This window comes from Schistocerca americana, chromosome 4, assembly GCF_021461395.2.
Source record: "Schistocerca americana isolate TAMUIC-IGC-003095 chromosome 4, iqSchAmer2.1, whole genome shotgun sequence".
Classification (NCBI taxonomy): domain Eukaryota; kingdom Metazoa; phylum Arthropoda; class Insecta; order Orthoptera; family Acrididae; genus Schistocerca; species Schistocerca americana.
This window is the reverse complement of record NC_060122.1, coordinates 469769665-469787847: the sequence shown is the minus strand read 5'-3', so window position 1 is coordinate 469787847 and position 18183 is coordinate 469769665. Positions and strand designations below refer to the sequence as shown.

The following is an 18183-nucleotide window of genomic DNA, read 5'->3' as shown; positions in this document are numbered from 1 at the left end:
AGTTACCTTGCCTGTGTATAAAAAAAATCAATAGAAATAACTACAGATCCATTTCAATAGCACCCAACATATCCAAGGTAATATCAAATTTATGCATAAACAGATACAAACTATTTTAAGGGCAACAAAATTTTAAATTAACAACAGGTCAGATTAAGGTCACCTGTCAACTGTAGAAGCAACTGAAGCTTTGATGAATAATGTTTATGAATGGTATGAAATAAGGCTGGAACACTTATTGACTTAAGCGAAGCGAAGTATTTGGCTCAGTTTCACATGGCAAAATCATCAAAACGTTAGAATATTAGGGCAGTGGAGATAAAACACTACGTTTATTCATATCTTATTTAAGCAAGAAGCTTATGTGTGCATATCATCAAAGATCAGAAATACTACCAATAAAGGCTCTGTTCTTAGGCCTTTCCTGTTTATTATCTACAGTAATGAACTTTGTAATTACATAACAAGTAACAACATACTATATGCTGATGATGTGACACTAAAAACACAGGTGAAAATTTACAAAGTGTACTAGTTAACAACAGAGAAATTATGCAAATGGTTAGTCACTTGTGCCTAGCATAAACCAGACAAAAAAACAGAAGAAATAATTTTCAATCTCAAGGAAACTAAAACCAAAAATAAAACTGTAATATTACTTGATATGTTCATAGAGCAATGATTCTCATCGGAAGAGCACACCAATTGTCTGTGTAGCAAACTAGCTCATGTACATGTTTTACTGTATAAATTAAGTAACAGTATGAGCAAAAAGCTGTTAATTTAACCATATTCTTCTTTGTTCTATTCCTATCTGCAATATGGGATATGGCTTTTGGGTAATTCCCCAGGAGCTAAATATATTTTCAGATGGCAGAAGAAGACAATCAAATGTTAATTAGGATTAGCACCCAGAGAGCCCTGCAGAAGCTGCTTTAAATGTCTTGGCATAATGACAGTACCTAACCTGTACTTACATAACTGTTTAATATATGCTACAGAAAATCTGCAAAAATTCAGCAGGAGACGTGATGTATATGTACACACTACCAGAAAAATATCAGTTGTTGGATTTGCCTTCCTCAAGACTGGCTACAGTCCATAATAGCTATAAATACCTGAGCATAAAATTTTTAAATCAGTTACCACACTCTGTTCATGCAGTAACACTAAATAAGTATAAGACCATGTTATAATCTTGCCTAAAATACAGTGAATTCTATTCAAAATATATTTTTTGTAAGTGATAAAGAAGGTATTTTAGTTCTTAAATAAGCTAGTTATAAAGCCCATTGTATGAAAAAATTCTGAGAGGTGAACAAAATATTCTATTCTCTCTTTTTTAATAAAAAATTAAAATTAAATAAGGACACCACTGTGCAACTTGTGACTGTTTTTCAAAAACTTGGTTTTACCAGTCACTCCCCCTGTAGGCAATGTTTGCTCTTGCTAAAAAAAATCATAACTGGATGTACAAATACTCCAGCCAATTAATTGCTGGAAGGTGTTGTATGTGCAAAGTCTTTCCAGGTACCTATGAATTTCCTTTTCGGGTAATCATACAAAATGTAGTCCAGTCTTCGTTCCAAAGTTCCAGGCACACTGGACTTCATTGGTCATTCACCATTTATGCGGTGTTGCGTTTGTCATGGCATCGCCAGTACTGATTTGGTCGAGGTAGCTACATATTTTTCTTGGTTCATTCACTTCCAAGTATTATATGGTTGCATCTATTTTACCTATCTTCTCATTATGACGGAAGGATGACTTTTGATTTTACCATTCTTCTCTTAGATCATCCTTCCTGGGGAAAATTGGCAATTGTTTACTGAGCCTCGTTCTCCAGGTTTTAGCTGGGTACACAGTGTGCGAAGTGTAGACATTCTCCAAGATGGTGCATCCTGGACGATACTTTGTTTATTCAAGGTGGCAACAAGGTTACACATGTGGCAGCCAAATCAAATGTGATCACGGCCATAAGAATCAGTATTAAGCAAAGTAAAAGACATAGTACTACATTTGGATGGACAAAAAATCTAATCCCCAAGCAGTGGCAAGAGAAAACACATGTGAGAGTTAAAGGAATGTGCAAGCTCTCAGAGCCAGTCGCTCAGTCTTTTGTCAGAGGGGTGAAGGATAAGAAAGAGGGATGAAGGAGAGGGACTGGCGAGGTTTAGGAAAATGGGGAGAGTTACCATAAAATTGCCCTGAACCCCGGGCCAAGAGAGACTTACTAGGCATGATGAGAAGAAAAGACTGATTGTTGCGGACTGCACCAGACATTATTTAAAAACTTGAGAGCTTAGAGGTGGAGTATGGGGTAATAAGCAAGTCAGAGATTACTGAAAAAATATCATGCAAGAGTTAATAAGAAAGTAAAGCTAAGCTGTGGTACACAGGTGGAGATTTGGGGGGGGGGGGGGGCGAAGAAAAATAAGACCGGTCAGAAAATAAAATAATAGAAAACTAAAAAGAAGTGAAGAAAGGAATAGTTATGAAAAGAAATGCTGAGACAGAAGAAATTAACGAAAAATAAGACCAGGTGGATGGCGAGAACCAAAGACATGTTGTAACACCAGTTCCCACCTGCAGAGTTCTGAGAAACTGATGTCAGGGGCAGTATCCAAAGGGCAAGTGTGGAGAAAGAGGCACCAGACGTCATGACTGTCATTTTGCAGAGCATGCTCTGTGTTGTTACCAGTACCTACCCTCTGACTATGCCCATTCATCATAACTGACAACTTGGTAGTAAGTCATACAAATGTAATAGGTAAACAGCGTTTACAAAACAGTTGGTACACAATGTGTCATTTCACAGATGGCTCTCCCTTTGATAGGATATCTTTTTCTACTTACAGGACCAGTGTAACTGATGGTAGGAGGGAGCATAGGGCAAATCTCATAGCAGGGACAGTCACAGGGGTAGGAGCCACAGGGTAGTGCCCAATCATCCTAACTGACAACTTGGCGGTAACTCACACGAATGTAAAAGGCCAAACAGTGTTTACACAACAGGTGGTACACAATGTGTCATTTCACACATGGCTGTCCCTTTGTAGCATATCTTTTTCTACTTACAGGACTGATGTAGGGGTTGGTAGGAGGGTGCATAGGGCAAATCTCATAGCAGTGACAGTTGCAGGGGTAGGAGTCATGTGGTAGTGAAATGGGAGCAGAAAGAGTGTAGGGTCTGACCAATATATTGCAGGCATTGGGGAAAGGGAGTGTCAATGAAAAGCTATCCTAGATGTGGTGGGCAAAATATCAGATAGAATGGACCTCATTTCAGAGCATGATTTTAGGAAGTCATAGCGTTGTCGAAGTAGCTGATTAATACATTCAACACCATCTTAGTACTGAGTGATATGAGATGTACTCACAAGTAGTTTCTTTGAGGGATCAGCAGTATCAGTATTGAATGTGACAACCTGGGAAATCTTCTTTTGAGCTAGGCTGGCAGGGTAATTACATCCAGTGAAGGCAGAAGTGAGCTACATAATGTGATGATAATGCATGTGTGGCAGAGGTAGCTTGATGAGACTGGTAACACTACTGTCTCCATATTGTAAAATACAAAGGAACAATGATTCAAAAAGCAAGTGAATTTTCCAACTATTGTTGTAATCTGTTGGGACATGGGCACAGCTGCTGATTTTGTATGTCTGCCTGCTGTTGGAAAGTAGGTACAGATGTTTACATATCATATGTACTTGGCTTAAGTTTGACAAAAGTTTGACTTCATTATTTCTTCTTCAAAACAGAAAAACTATATTTATGATACATTGTATGGGCTGCATAATGTGATGGTACTGCATGAGGTACAGACATGGTTTTGATTGATAAATTTGCATAAAAGAAGAGAAATGTTGCTAGATATATGAAAAAATGCCAAGTTGCACCATGGTCTACAATCAGCATTAAACTATAGGTCCCAGGTTATGTAAGTCAGCCTTAATGTCAGACGAAGGCAAGGGGTTACCTTCGTGAATAGGACAATGCTTTATAAATCACTGCGGTATTCAAATCATATTTTGGATTGATGACACTTTTACCTTTACCCTATAAAACTGATAACCAGTGATTCAAATTTATTCTAGAAGATAGACCAGAGCCCTAATCTATATGTATCTGTTAATATCAACATAATATCCAACTAAAGTATACTCCTACATATACAGACATAAATGTACACACACACCTGTACCGCTGGAGAACTGCAGTACCAGCATAGTATATTGAAAGTTGCTGCACAGAGGTGTGTGTGTGTGTGTGTGTGTGTGTGTGTGTGTGTGTGTGTGTGTGTGCGCTGATGTTTTTGTTTTGTTTGTGCACCTGATGATGACTCAGCAGCCCTTCTATTAAGCGAGTTGTTACCCTACGCTATTCTTTTCTTTTTTTTCTAATATTCTGCCAGTACTTTCCATTACCATAATACACTATTAATATCAACATTATACACAAATACAAAGGTAATATATAAACTAATGTTATATTATGACTGTTTGAAATTATACTGAAAGTCATAACTATGAAAGTATAATGGCAAGGACAAGGAATGATGCACTCCATTTCCTTAAAAACAATACATGCACAGTGGCAGTGAGATGTTTTATTTATCCAAACATTTATCTTTTTTTAATGCAACACAGTGAATAATAAGATTAAATATAAGTACTAAAAGAGCAAACCTGTATTGCTGGAGCACAAGAAAGGGCTTCTGTAAAGCATATCATACACATGTCATCAGCATCTTGCTTCAGTGTGGGATCAGATGAACAACCATGCAGGCAAGGAAGGCATTTAGTTTCTCCTTTAATGCCACCACACATATGACCACAGGCATGTATCTTGTTGCAAGCATTCCTGGCATGTTCCTTTTTAGGGAAAAGACAAAAAACTCATATATGTAAACAATAAGTTTACTTCTTTACATGCTAATAGTATGTACATTCAATTAATTGCATATGTAAAGCATCCATGTAGAATTTATTGGACAAAACGTCTTCTATGGTATATCTGCACTTACACTCCTGGAAATGGAAAAAAGAACACATTGACACCAGTGTGTCAGACCCACCATACTTGCTCCGGACACTGCGAGAGGGCTGTACAAGCAATGATCACACGCACGGCACAGCGGACACACCAGGAACCGCGGTGTTGGCCGTCGAATGGCGCTAGCTGCGCAGCATTTGTGCACCGCCGCCGTCAGTGTCAGCCAGTTTGCCGTGGCAAAAACGGAGCTCCATCGCAGTCTTTAACACTGGTAGCATGCCGTGACAGCGTGGACGTGAACCGTATGTGCAGTTGACGGACTTTGAGCGAGGGCGTATAGTGGGCATGCGGGAGGCCGGGTGGACATACCGCCGAATTGCTCAACACGTGGGGCATGAGGTCTCCACAGTACATCGATGTTGTCGCCAGTGGTCGGCGGAAGGTGTACGTGCCCGTTGACCTGGGACCAGACCGCAGCGACGCACGGATGCACGCCAAGACCGTAGGATCCTACGCAGTGCCGTAGGGGACCGCACCGCCACTTCCCAGCAAATTAGGGACACTGTTGCTCCTGGGGTATCGGCGAGGACCATTCGCAACCGTCTCCATGAAGCTGGGCTACGGTCCCCACACCGTTAGGCCGTCTTCCGCTCACGCCCCAACATTGTGCAGCCCGCCTCCAGTGGTGTCGCGACAGGCGTGAATGGAGGGACGAATGGAGACGTGTCGTCTTCAGAGATGAGAGTCGCTTCTGCCTTGGTGCCAATGATGGTCGTATGCGTGTTTGGCGCCGTGCAGGTGAGCGCCACAGTCAGGACTGCATACGACCGAGGCACACAGGGCCAACACCCGGCATCATGGTGTGGGGAGCGATCTCCTACACTGGCCGTACACCACTGGTGATCGTCGAGGGGACACTGAATAGTGCACGGTGCATCCAAACCGTCATCGAACCCATCGTTCTACCATTCCTAGACCGGCAAGGGAACTTGCTGTTCCAACAGGACAATGCACGTCCGCATGTATCCCGTGCCACCCAACGTGCTCTAGAAGGTGTAAGTCAACTACCCTGGCCAGCAAGATCTCCGGATCTGTCCCCCATTGAACATGTTTGGGACTGGATGAAGCGTCGTCTCACGCGGTCTGCACGTCCAGCACGAACGCTGGTCCAACTGAGGCGCCAGGTGGAAATGGCATGGCAAGCCATTCCACAGGACTACATCCAGCATCTCTACGATCGTCTCCATGGGAGAATAGCAGCCTGCATTGCTGCGAAAGGTGGATATACACTGTACTAGTGCCGACATTGTGCATGCTCTGTTGCCTGTGTCTATGTGCCTGTGGTTCTGTCAGTGTGATCATGTGATGTATCTGACCCCAGGAATGTGTCAATAAAGTTTTCCCTTCCTGGGACAATGAATTCACGGTGTTCTTATTTCAATTTCCAGGAGTGTATATCCTTCTGAGGTCCTGGGAAATAAAATTATCTTTAACAATCATGGACATTTTTGTTGAAGATGCCGATATTTGGCAGCAAAAATTGAGAATTTATTACTCTGAAACACCTGTATATTGCTGTCTGTGAAGTTATGGAAGCTCAAGTCCATTACCAGAATAATGATCAGTGCAAGACAATAGAAGTATGTGAAGTTATGAAATAAAATAATATCACAATGAATGAATTATAAATAAAATAATTAGTTTTAAGACTTTATGTGAAGATACTCTTCATTAAAGCAAAAATCACAATGACTTAAGTAATGTTGAGTTTTTAGGCAATAATTTTTTACTATTTATGATACAAATCAAGGGTGAACATTGCATTAGTATGCCAGTTTCCATGGAAGATTAGAAAGATGGAAATAACATGCATCAAATATTACAAAATAGATACTATACCAAATAAGAATGCATCACTGACCAGATACACACAGGGATGAAACAAGTGTGATATTTTCTTAAACATATTGGTTACCAAACACTGTATCATCATGATATTGCCTGATGTATGCAAACAGGTGTAAATGATGACCATGCCAGTCCAAGTTATGCTACTATAAAATTCTGTTGCATATAGCATGAATATGTCTGTAGTTACATACAGTTTGTCTATTACTTGGCATTCTCAAGTTTGATTCCTCAAAGAAATTATTAAATTATTATCTGAAGCCTAAATGGACCTTCAAATGGTGTGACGGTGACATTATGTACTGTGTCCTAGAGTGGAAAAGGTAGTGCATTTTGTGTGTGTGTGTGTGTGTGTGTGTGTGTGTGTGTGTGTGTGTGTGTGTGTGGACTGGCAAGAAAAAATGGGGGTGATACATGATTACAAGAACTCAGCAAGAGAGTTCTCTCAGTCTGTATCACCTCAATTCTCCAACTTCCTACTTACATGTGGTGCCCCTGTTAAGCCAAGCAACTCAGTGGAAGGTTGGGTAACCAACCCCAGCGGGAAACTGAGTTGATGAGCACACAGGATATAGAGGTCAGTCAGTGGAAGGCAACAGGAAACCACCAATGAAATTTTCCCATGAGAGCCCCATGGTTTTGCTCAATTCTAAATCATCTGGCACTCCAAGTCCCCCCACCAGAGAGGGAGAGGGGCAGGATTGAAAGAAGTGATTAGACCAATACCACAGTGCAAATTATTCCTGTGTATGCTAAGAAAGATTGCAGCATGGCATGTGGAGGGGCTGCTTAAGACAGGAAAACTGGCTATAGGAGAAAAGAAATGAGTTCAAATGACCTGAATATTCTTGGGCTTCGTGAGAATCACTGGAGAGAAAGTTGCCATTTCATGACCCAAGGAAGCAGCACCGTGTATTTTTCAGGGAGTAGTGACCAGTGTTGCAATAGTTGTTCCTAGAAATCTGAACAACTGTGATCTCAGTTATGAACCCATTAACGAGAGGGGCATCTCCATAAAATCAAATGCTTCCCCGTGTACACTCAACATCATCCAGATCTATGCTCCTACTGCTGCAACGTCAGATGAGGAACAGTGGAGGTCTATGAACAACTGGAACAACTCCATAACGTGATCCCTAACAAAGGACAGGCAATAATTCAAGGAGATTTTTATGCTAAAACTGGAGCTACTACCTAAGACGCACACTTAAAATCTGTGGTTGGACATTATGGTCTCGGTGAGAGGTACTTACCAGATTTCTGTATAACGACTATCTGTAACACTATGTTCCAACATCACCTAAGATGACTATACACTTCTTGCATATCACATGGTGATTGATTTAGAAGGCAGACTGACTTCATCCTAGGGTGAAGACATTGGGAAGCTTCTGGTATGGACTGTAAGACATTTCCTGAAGGCGACTGTGCAAATGATCATAATCTGCTGTCCATAAAAATGCGGATTAAGCTCAAATCTGCCAAAAAGAGTGGAGAAAGACAACTAAACTCACAAACAAGGAAGCTTTTAGAGAATTTGGTGAGCTTGTAAGATCAAAATTCTATAACATTAGTCTTGAAAAGGATGATGCACCTGCATCACAAACATGGAACCAACTGAAGGAGGTCATTTCCTTATCACTTCTGACACCAGAAATACAAAACACCCTCGGGAATCACAGTCCACATGACAATTAATTGAAGAGAGAAGCAGTCTGAAGAAGACCCAGGATTGAGACAGATATCAGAATCTGTGCAGAGAGATACAACGGAATTGCAGAAAGAATAGATCACACTTCATCATGGGATCTGTGATGAGATACAACAACATCACAATCACAGTCAAGTAGATGAATTAAATTCTCATAAGTGGGTGGCATATGATGAGAATGGCAACCCTATTGGAGACAAGGAAGAAACTGTTGCGAGGTGCAAACAGTACTGTGAAAAGCTGTGTTCTGGGACTAACAACAGTAGGGAAAGCGAAGCATTTGACCAACTTATACTGGAACCTACAATCTTAAGCAGCAAAATAGAGAATGCGATAAAACACCTGAAGAATTATAAATCTCTTGGTTTAGAGAATATATATTGTGAAATGCTCAAAGAAATGCAGCAGGAAGGTGTTATGTACTGCATTCAATGTGTACAAGAATAAGAGAAACTGGGGAATGGTCAGAAGACTGGTCGAAGTCCATCTCCATCCCACTACACAAGAAAGGGTCAATCAGGAATTACTCTGACTACCAAACCATTGCTCTCATAACCCATGCAAGCAAAATTTTGCACTACATCCTGAAAGAGCATTTGAAGCCATACATTCGGTGTTACATACCCACGGAACAAGCAGGTTTTGATACTCAACATACAACAAATATTTTTTGAATGATTTCTTGAAGCCTTCAGCTGCCATTCTCTTTATTTACTATATGATTGCACAATTTCGGACTTAGGTCATTTTCAAGTATGTAGAATGGCAGTTTCTCACATTGGATACATTAGTGACACTTGTGATTTCAATGTAGGAACAAGTCATATCTATCAATATACTAGGTGATTTTTTTTAGTAACAGGTTATGTCCTATACGTCATTGCTCCTATGGCATCATGTTATGCTCATACATTAGTTTGAGGTGTTCACACTATTTTAGGAGCATGCTACTTTTGAGAGAAGTTGTTGAAAGGCTCTTATATTTAACATACTTAACACCAGGAAGATTATAATTATTTTATAGAACACATGACAATAAGCGACAACAACCCATCCACATTTGCTGCACACTTAAAAGACACCAACACAAAATACCTAATACAGATGGATCATTTCAAATATTACGTAATTTACAGAAAGGAAAAGTCATGGATGTAATGGAAGAAATTGAAATCTACACACATCTAAAAGATCAGCCAGACAGAATTTTAAATGAGCAAGAAGACCTGTGAAATGGGAAATTCCTAGACAACTTTCTACCAGTTCCACAGAAAAGCGTTACAGAAGCATGGAATGTAAAATTATCACTACACTCATTAATAAATATGACTGTAATGTGAAACATCACACAACCATAAAGCAGTTTTTACTAGACTCTCATGGTTCTCAGTACTATTTCATTAGAATACTGTGATAAATGTGATATATCGAAGCTTTGTACCACTATTCAAAAATGACATGCTCCTACAATAAGAGAACAAATATTTACAAGTTATTTTAAAGAAATTACATACAGTCATATTTACACCAATGATGAACGATAATTAAATATAACAGAACAAAAGCATATGTAAGTTAAGTAGCAAATTTCTGTAAAACAATTATAATCTTGCTGGTGCTAAGTACACTCCTGGAAATTGAAATAAGAATACCGTGAATTCATTGTCCCAGGAAGGGGAAACTTTATTGACACATTCCTGGGGTCAGATACATCACATGATCACACTGACAGAACCACAGGCACATAGACACAGGCAACAGAGCATGCACAATGTCGGCACTAGTACAGTGTATATCCACCTTTCGCAGCAATGCAGGCTGCTATTCTCCCATGGAGACGATCGTAGAGATGCTGGATGTAGTCCTGTGGAATGGCTTGCCATGCCATTTCCACCTGGCGCCTCAGTTGGACCAGCGTTCGTGCTGGACGTGCAGACCGCGTGAGACGACGTTTCATCCAGTCCCAAACATGCTCAATGGGGGACAGATCCGGAGATCTTGCTGGCCAGGGTAGTTGACTTACACCTTCTAGAGCACGTTGGGTGGCACGGGATACATGCGGACGTGCATTGTCCTGTTGGAACAGCAAGTTTCCTTGCCGGTCTAGGAATGGTAGAACGATGGGTTCGATGACGGTTTGGATGTACCGTGCACTATTCAGTGTCCCCTCGACGATCACCAGTGGTGTACGGCCAGTGTAGGAGATCGCTCCCCACACCATGATGCCGGGTGTTGGCCCTGTGTGCCTCGGTCGTATGCAGTCCTTATGGTGGCGCTCACCTACACGGCGCCAAACACGCATACGACCATCATTGGCACCAAGGCAGAAGCGACTCTCATCGCTGAAGATGACACGTCTCCATTCGTCCCTCCATTCACGCCTGTCGCGACACCACTGGAGGCGGGCTGCACAATGTTGGGGCGTGAGCGGAAGACGACCTAACGGTGTGCGGGACCGTAGCCCAGCTTCATGGAGACGGTTGCGAATGGTCCTCGCCGATACCCCAGGAGCAACAGTGTCCCTAATTTGCTGGGAAGTGGCGGTGCGGTCCCCTACGGTACTGCGTAGGATCCTACGGTCTTGGCGTGCATCCGTGCGTCGCTGCGGTCCGGTCCCACGTCGACGGGCACGTGCACCTTCCGCCGACCACTGGCGACAACATCGATGTACTGTGGAGACCTCACGCCCCACGTGTTGAGCAATTCGGCTGTACGTCCACCCGGCCTCCCGCATGCCCACTATACGCCCTCGCTCAAAGTCCGTCAACTGCACATACGGTTCACGTCCAAGCTGTCGCGGCATGCTACCAGTGTTAAAGACTGCGATGGAGCTCCGTATGCCACGGCAAACTGGCTGACACTGACGGCGGCGGTGCAAAAATGGTTCAAATGGCTCTGAGCACTATGGGACTCAACTGCTGTGGTCATAAGTCCCCTAGAACTTAGAACTACTTAAACCTAACTAACCTAAGGACAGCACACAACACCCAGCCATCACGAGGCAGAGAAAATCCCTGACCCCGCCGGGAATCGAACCCGGGAACCCGGGCGTGGGAAGCGAGAACGCTACCGCACGACCACGAGATGCGGGCAGCGGCGGTGCACAAATGCTGCGCAGCTAGCGCCATTCGACGGCCAACACCGCGGTTCCTGGTGTGTCCGCTGTGCCGTGCGTGTGATCATTGCTTGTACAGCCCTCTCGCAGTGTCCGGAGCAAGTATGGTGGGTCTGACACACCGGTGTCAATGTGTTCTTTTTTCCATTTCCAGGAGTGTACATTATATATAAGAACATTGCAACAACTGCTCGAAAGTAGAGTGCTCCTAAAATAGTGTAAACACCTCAAACTAATTTATGAGCATAACATGATGTCATATGAGCAACGACATATATGACATAATCTGTTACTAAAAAATCACCCATAAAGTAAGTTGTAATGTGCCTATTATATCGATAGATATTACTTTTCCTACATCAAAATCACAAGTGTCACTAATGTATACAATGTATGAAACATCCGTTTTAGATACCTGAAAATGGCCAAAGGTAGAAATTGTACAATTGTACACTAAATAAAGAGAATGGCAGCTGAAGGTTTCAAGAAATCATTCAAAAAATTCATCGCAGCTGCAGACACTATCGCATTTTAAATTATACAACAAATAATAGAGAAATTGTGAAAGTTCTGTGTTCCTGTCTTCATTTCCATCCTTGACTATAGAGAAACCTTTGACTGTGTTGTCTGGGAAAAGTTGCTTGCAGAGTTTGGGGTCCCACAACATTTGACAGCACTGATCAGAAGTCTATATAGTAATCACCTTGAAGCTGTGATGACAAGTGCCTGTATGTCTGATTTCTTCAGTGTATCAAAAGGTGTCAGACAGGATTGTGTTCTACTTCCCGACTGAACAACATTTATACAGATCATGTCGTTAGGAATGCTCTTGATGGGTGGACTAAAGGCATGTTTGGCAGAACTATTAACAACCTCCAATTTGCTGATGACACCATGCTTTTAGCCAGCAGCAAAGATGCATCAATGCATTTCAGCTTTGGTGCTGGCAAAGGTTGCTGTGTATAAAATAGATTGAAAGAAGAATAAATGTATCCATTAACTGAGCAATTCAATATCTCCACATACCTTTCTTCTTGTGTCAACCAAAAAAATTATCTTTGGTCTCTTTGTGAGAAGAGATGGAGCAAACCTGGAGAAAATAATCACAGAATGGAAGATCAAGGGCAAGAGACCAAAAGAAAGAGCAGCAAACAAGTGGAGTGATCAGATCAAGAAGATCTTGGGTCTACCTCTTCAGCAGGTTCTAAGGGAGCGATGCAAACATTTGGTTCATGGGGTCACGACTCTCACCAATGAGCACAATGACTTGTAATGATGATTACAAACACCAAATTCCTAAGTGTTACAGGCCAAGAACTTTTTATTTTAATGTAAATATGTATGTTATGAAGCAGCTTCATTTAAATAGAAATAAAAGTTGAAGATGATAACACTGCCCACACAGAATCAAGGCAACAGGGACTAAACTTCGTAATTGAAGCTGCCTGAATGAGTAAATTGATTTAAATGGAGATCTAAGATAAATGATACAAGGCCACCAGCTGTAGCTTCATCCACAAACTTGACTGTTAAAAGTCCATGGAATATACAGATACAAACAGAACAGAAAGTCCAAGAAGAAACAAAATGGCAACAGCAGGAATGTTGCAAATAATTTCCAAGCATTTCTTGTTAAGATTGGCCAGATGTATGTTTCAACATTGAAAGGCCGAGGAAATATACAACAGAAAATCACTGAAATAAATATAAGATGAAAGGAAAGAAACTTATGTTAATAATGTTCCGAGATGCAAAAAACATATACATCACATGAATATTGCTAATGATCCTGAATCATATCCAGTCCACTGTGATGTTGAACTATATAAGAATTCAATGAGCTGTTAATATACAATAATCTACTGACCAATAAATTTTATGTTTTTTATCATTTCATTCCAGCATCTGTTTTCCCTCTTGACTTATTAGTGAATAACCACTCGCTACTTTCCAACTAACTGCTTTACAGCATTTATCATTGCAATAATTGTTTTTGCTTGCCAGTCACCCACTTTCTCTAATATCTGATGAATAGCAATTACCATCACTATTTATTACTTTTTCTGTAAGAGCGCTTCAAATCTGAGTAGTTCAACTCTCACTCAGTTAGGAATTATGGTTTATATCTTATTCTTTGAAAATTCAGCACAGGTGCATGGAATAGTTGAGCTAAATGAATACAGATAACAAAAAATACTTGCAGACATTATTCATAGTAACACAGCACTTTATTCATGATGATACATCAAAAAATAGTTGACTGATCCTGGCAGTAACTGTATTGCCCTCCCCCCATATCCTCGCATCATCAGCAGGGCCAAACGTAATTGTATTGTCCCCCCTCCCTCCCACCTCCAACCGCCCATCTTCAGCCGTACCAAGTATTAAAACAAATATGGCTATCAGGAAGACCTTAGGTACAGATGCTGATGACTATTTTTCCACCTCCCATTTCAGTAATTGCATAAGTTGATGGACTGCTACAGCAGCATGCGGTTGCACATTGTTGTATGGCAATCGAGATACTAGTAACAAAATACTGTATGAGCTTCCGTATCCTCTCTGCAAAAAGTCTATCTGGCAAGCTATATCACTGTGAATCTCTGCACATCCTTATTTGATGTGAATGGTCATCTATCCAACAATTACTTCATCTCTTGAGAAAAGTGGAAGTCATTGGGGCCACAACCAGTCTATAGGGTGGCTTATCTGTCACCTCCTATTTCAGTTACTGAGTAAATTGTTGGGTTGGGTTGTAATAGCAGCATGTGGTTGCGCAATATTGTGTGGCAGAATGACACTTGATGAAAACGTGCTTCTTCACTTGTACTGAATGGATCTGCATAGAATCTGCAATGTCTGACAACATGCAACCACATTGTTTGTTTCATCCAGCAAGCATGAAATTTTGGTTCCCTCAGATGACAAGAATTCAGGACATAGTGGCAATCTAGCTCAACAGACAACTTAAACTTTTTTTAAATTTCCATTCCCACATGCAGCAGCTTTGGATTCCTTAACCCATGTTCCAAACTCTACAATGTGTCTACAAAATGGGAAACATCAACTGATTGCAGACTTCTTCAATAGCGATAACTGTTACAGGTTCCAGCGATCTGCTTAAGAGAGATAGTGGTATAAGTTTTATGAAGTAGATAAAGAAGTGACTAATAGATGACAAAACAATAATTACAGAAAATGGACTATGTAGCATGTGAAAACTAGAACAGATGACCAACACAAACTCTCCTGTGAAGAACACTCAGTTAGTCCCCCCCCACCACCTTCTCTCTCAAAATAATCAGTGACTACTTTAAACTTGTAATACTTAGTTTTGATAAATGGACAGTTTTGCAGAAAAATAACATTAAATATATTTCATTGAACAATTTGATTATGTAACCTGTTATTCTTTGTATATATAATGGTGCCCTCAAAAGCAAAGCACAATTAATCGCTCACTTTCCAAGAAAATTAATAGAAACATCATTTATTTCATAAAACACAGAGCTCTTCATATGGACCTCAACAGTTTCCAAATATATTATAACTTTTTTACTTGCATGTGTGGATGAACAGATGTTTTTGATGAAAGACAGCCATCCATAATTAATTTGAAATAAATTCACTGAATGTGAATAACTTGGCTTCAGCTGTGTTAAGTACTGACATGCTACCTATTGGCAACATTTGTGAAATTTGTGCTGGACTGAGAGTCAAAGCCGAATTTCTTGCTTATCGCAAGCAGTCATCTCAATAATTAGGCTGTCAATTAGTGCTTCCCACAACGACCTAAACTTCAATATGTCACACTGTCTACATCACTATACAATAGGCTCCAACATTCATCACTAAGTGCTTGCAGCTATACTCAGTATTCCTGCACCAGTGAGAATGAGACTATGAGGAATCAAGAATTATGATGTTATCATCTTCTGCCTGCCTTGGCATGCAAAATTTACTTGTATGTCTGGATGAACAAACATTACTGACAAAAGATGGCCAACCAAAATTATTTCAAAATAAATTTGCTGAATGTGAATAACTTGGATTCACCTGTGTTAGGTATAGATGTACTACCTATCAGTGATCAATATAGAAGACTATGGCACAGGGATGTAGACAATGTGACATCTGGAACTTTGGGTCATCAAGGAGGCATTCACAGATAGCCTAATGGTTAAGGCATCCACTCGCAATAAGCGGGAAGTCTGGGTTCAATTCCCAGTCTGGCACAAATTTCTATATGTCACCAGCACAGCTGAAGCCAAGTTATTCACATTCAATGAATTTATTTTGAAATAAGTATAACTGTTTGCAAATGCAAGAGACATTGCAAACCTTAGTACATCAGTTGAAGGATATTTTGATTTTTAATTTCCACTAGTGTACAATTAGATAGTGCATCACTAAGATCAGTTGTTCCAAAATATGGCCTACATAGTAGGCATATATGCAGTTTACGTACTGTAATTCACCATGTGTGTCAGTCGTTATGGTCCAGTGGATACGAAGGCTACATTTTTTTCAAGGGCTGATCAGTTGCAAAATGGAATCACCATTGAAAATTAAAAATGTTTCATTTGCGACATTTAGCTACACCTTCCAACTACTTCTCAACATAGTCACCTCTCTGACTTAGGCATCTGTGCTAGCATGATACCAACTTTTCAGCATTCCCATCATAGAAAGCACCTGCCTGTGCTATCAGCCAATTTTCTACACTGGTCTGCAGTTCATAGTCTGTGCCAAATGCTGTCCTAGCAGCATTTCACATGAACAAAGAGATGGAAATCAGAGGGAGTCAAGTGTTGGCGTTGTTACAGGTATCAAACACTTCTCATCAAAAATGGTCCAGGAGTGTCTCTGTTGAAGCTGCAAAGTGTGGCCAAGCATCATCACGAAGAAGGACGATGCCTGATGACAACATTTTGCTTTGCTTGCTCTGAATTGCTCTTCATAGACACTGAAGAGTCACACTATATGAGGCTGCAGTGGTCATCGCACCATGTTCCTTGAATTCCACCAAGGAAACTCCTTTTTGGTTCCAGAACACTGCAGCCATACACTTTATGATGGAGAATGTTCACTTGTACTTCTTTGCTTTATTTGGGGAATGAGAATGCACCCATCTGTCTGCAATGCTCTACTGTTTCTTCATTTTCAAAATGGACTAATGCATTGTTCCCCAAGACAATTCTGTTCAAAAAATATTCTTCATCATGGTAGCAATGCAGAAATGTTACACTTCAGAACCCATCTCACGCACAATCTATGGTACCGAAGCCTCTCACTCATGATGACACCAGAGAGCTGCATTGGGATTTATAGAAACAAATTACTCAATACCAACACTGAACTAATGATTTTCTCAAATAACCTGCTGAACAAGATCATCAGTTGACACTTGCTTCCTTCCCTAACTGCCTGCATCATGTTCATGTTGTATGTCCTGCTTCACAGTTCCTGCACCACTGCCACACTTTGCTGTCACTCACGAAAATTTTGCCATTTACATTACTCATTCCTCAATGAATTTTGGTACATTGCACCCCTCAGCATAAAGAAATTGAAAGACAGTACACATTTCATACTTGGCAGGAGGCTCTATTGTTCTAGGCTGCTCAACGTGCATTCAGAACTGACAAATGCAATGAGCCACAGTCGACAAGCATAGTACAGATAATGTGCAACACATGTACGCAAAGCTTCACTGGGATTTTAATTTCATGACCACCTGGACTTCATATTTCATACCATTGTGGTTGTAATTTCACAACTGATTGGACCTCAAGGGAGGGGGAGCCCTTGTATTTCATGTCAGATAGTAGGCAGAAGTTGGAATAGACAAAACAATGTACGAGCGACAACAAATTCAGCATGACTGGCCCCTACTGCATTATGAACAATGCAGGGAATCCAGGACTACCAGCAGAAAAGACACAGTCTGTAAGAGAAACTTTCTGCAGGAGCCGTAACAAATTGGCAGTATACACCAGCTATATATTGCATGTAAGACTGCCAATGGTATGGTTCATTCTTTGGAAATATCATGTTCTGAAAACATACTAAGTGCAGCTGTTGCAAGTGCTGAGCCTCAAGGGTGATACACAAGTGCTGAGCCCCAAGGATGAACAATTAATCTTTGATTTTCTACAGACCTCCATATACATATATATGAATATATCTTTGCATGAAGTTGATTTTTGTTGACAGACTCATCTTTCATGAGTCAGACATGGTGAAACATCATATCCGATAAACTGGAATGTAGGTTTATAAGGAAGCAAAATGTGCACGATTAGTAATACAGGCAAGAGCAGAAGAAAAGAAGCTTTTTAAATATGGTGTTACAGATGAATGCTGAAGATTACAATGACTATAGTCGAGACAGTGTAAGAAGATTCCTGACAGCTCGCAGCACTTGCCAGCTTTCAACTGCAGGTGATAACAT

General features: G+C 40.8%; 1 protein-coding gene across 1 annotated transcript in view; it reads right to left on the bottom strand.

Moving 5' to 3' along the window:
• The window catches only part of LOC124613550 (E3 ubiquitin-protein ligase MYCBP2-like), a gene marked incomplete at its 5' end in the record, with an annotated part of 333858 nt that overhangs the window by 17522 nt on the left and 298153 nt on the right, over nt 1–18183 (bottom strand). The window contains one exon of the mRNA XM_047142262.1: nt 4689–4874. Within this exon, the coding sequence (XP_046998218.1) occupies nt 4689–4874 (186 nt within the window). The remainder of the gene's footprint in view (nt 1–4688; nt 4875–18183) is intronic.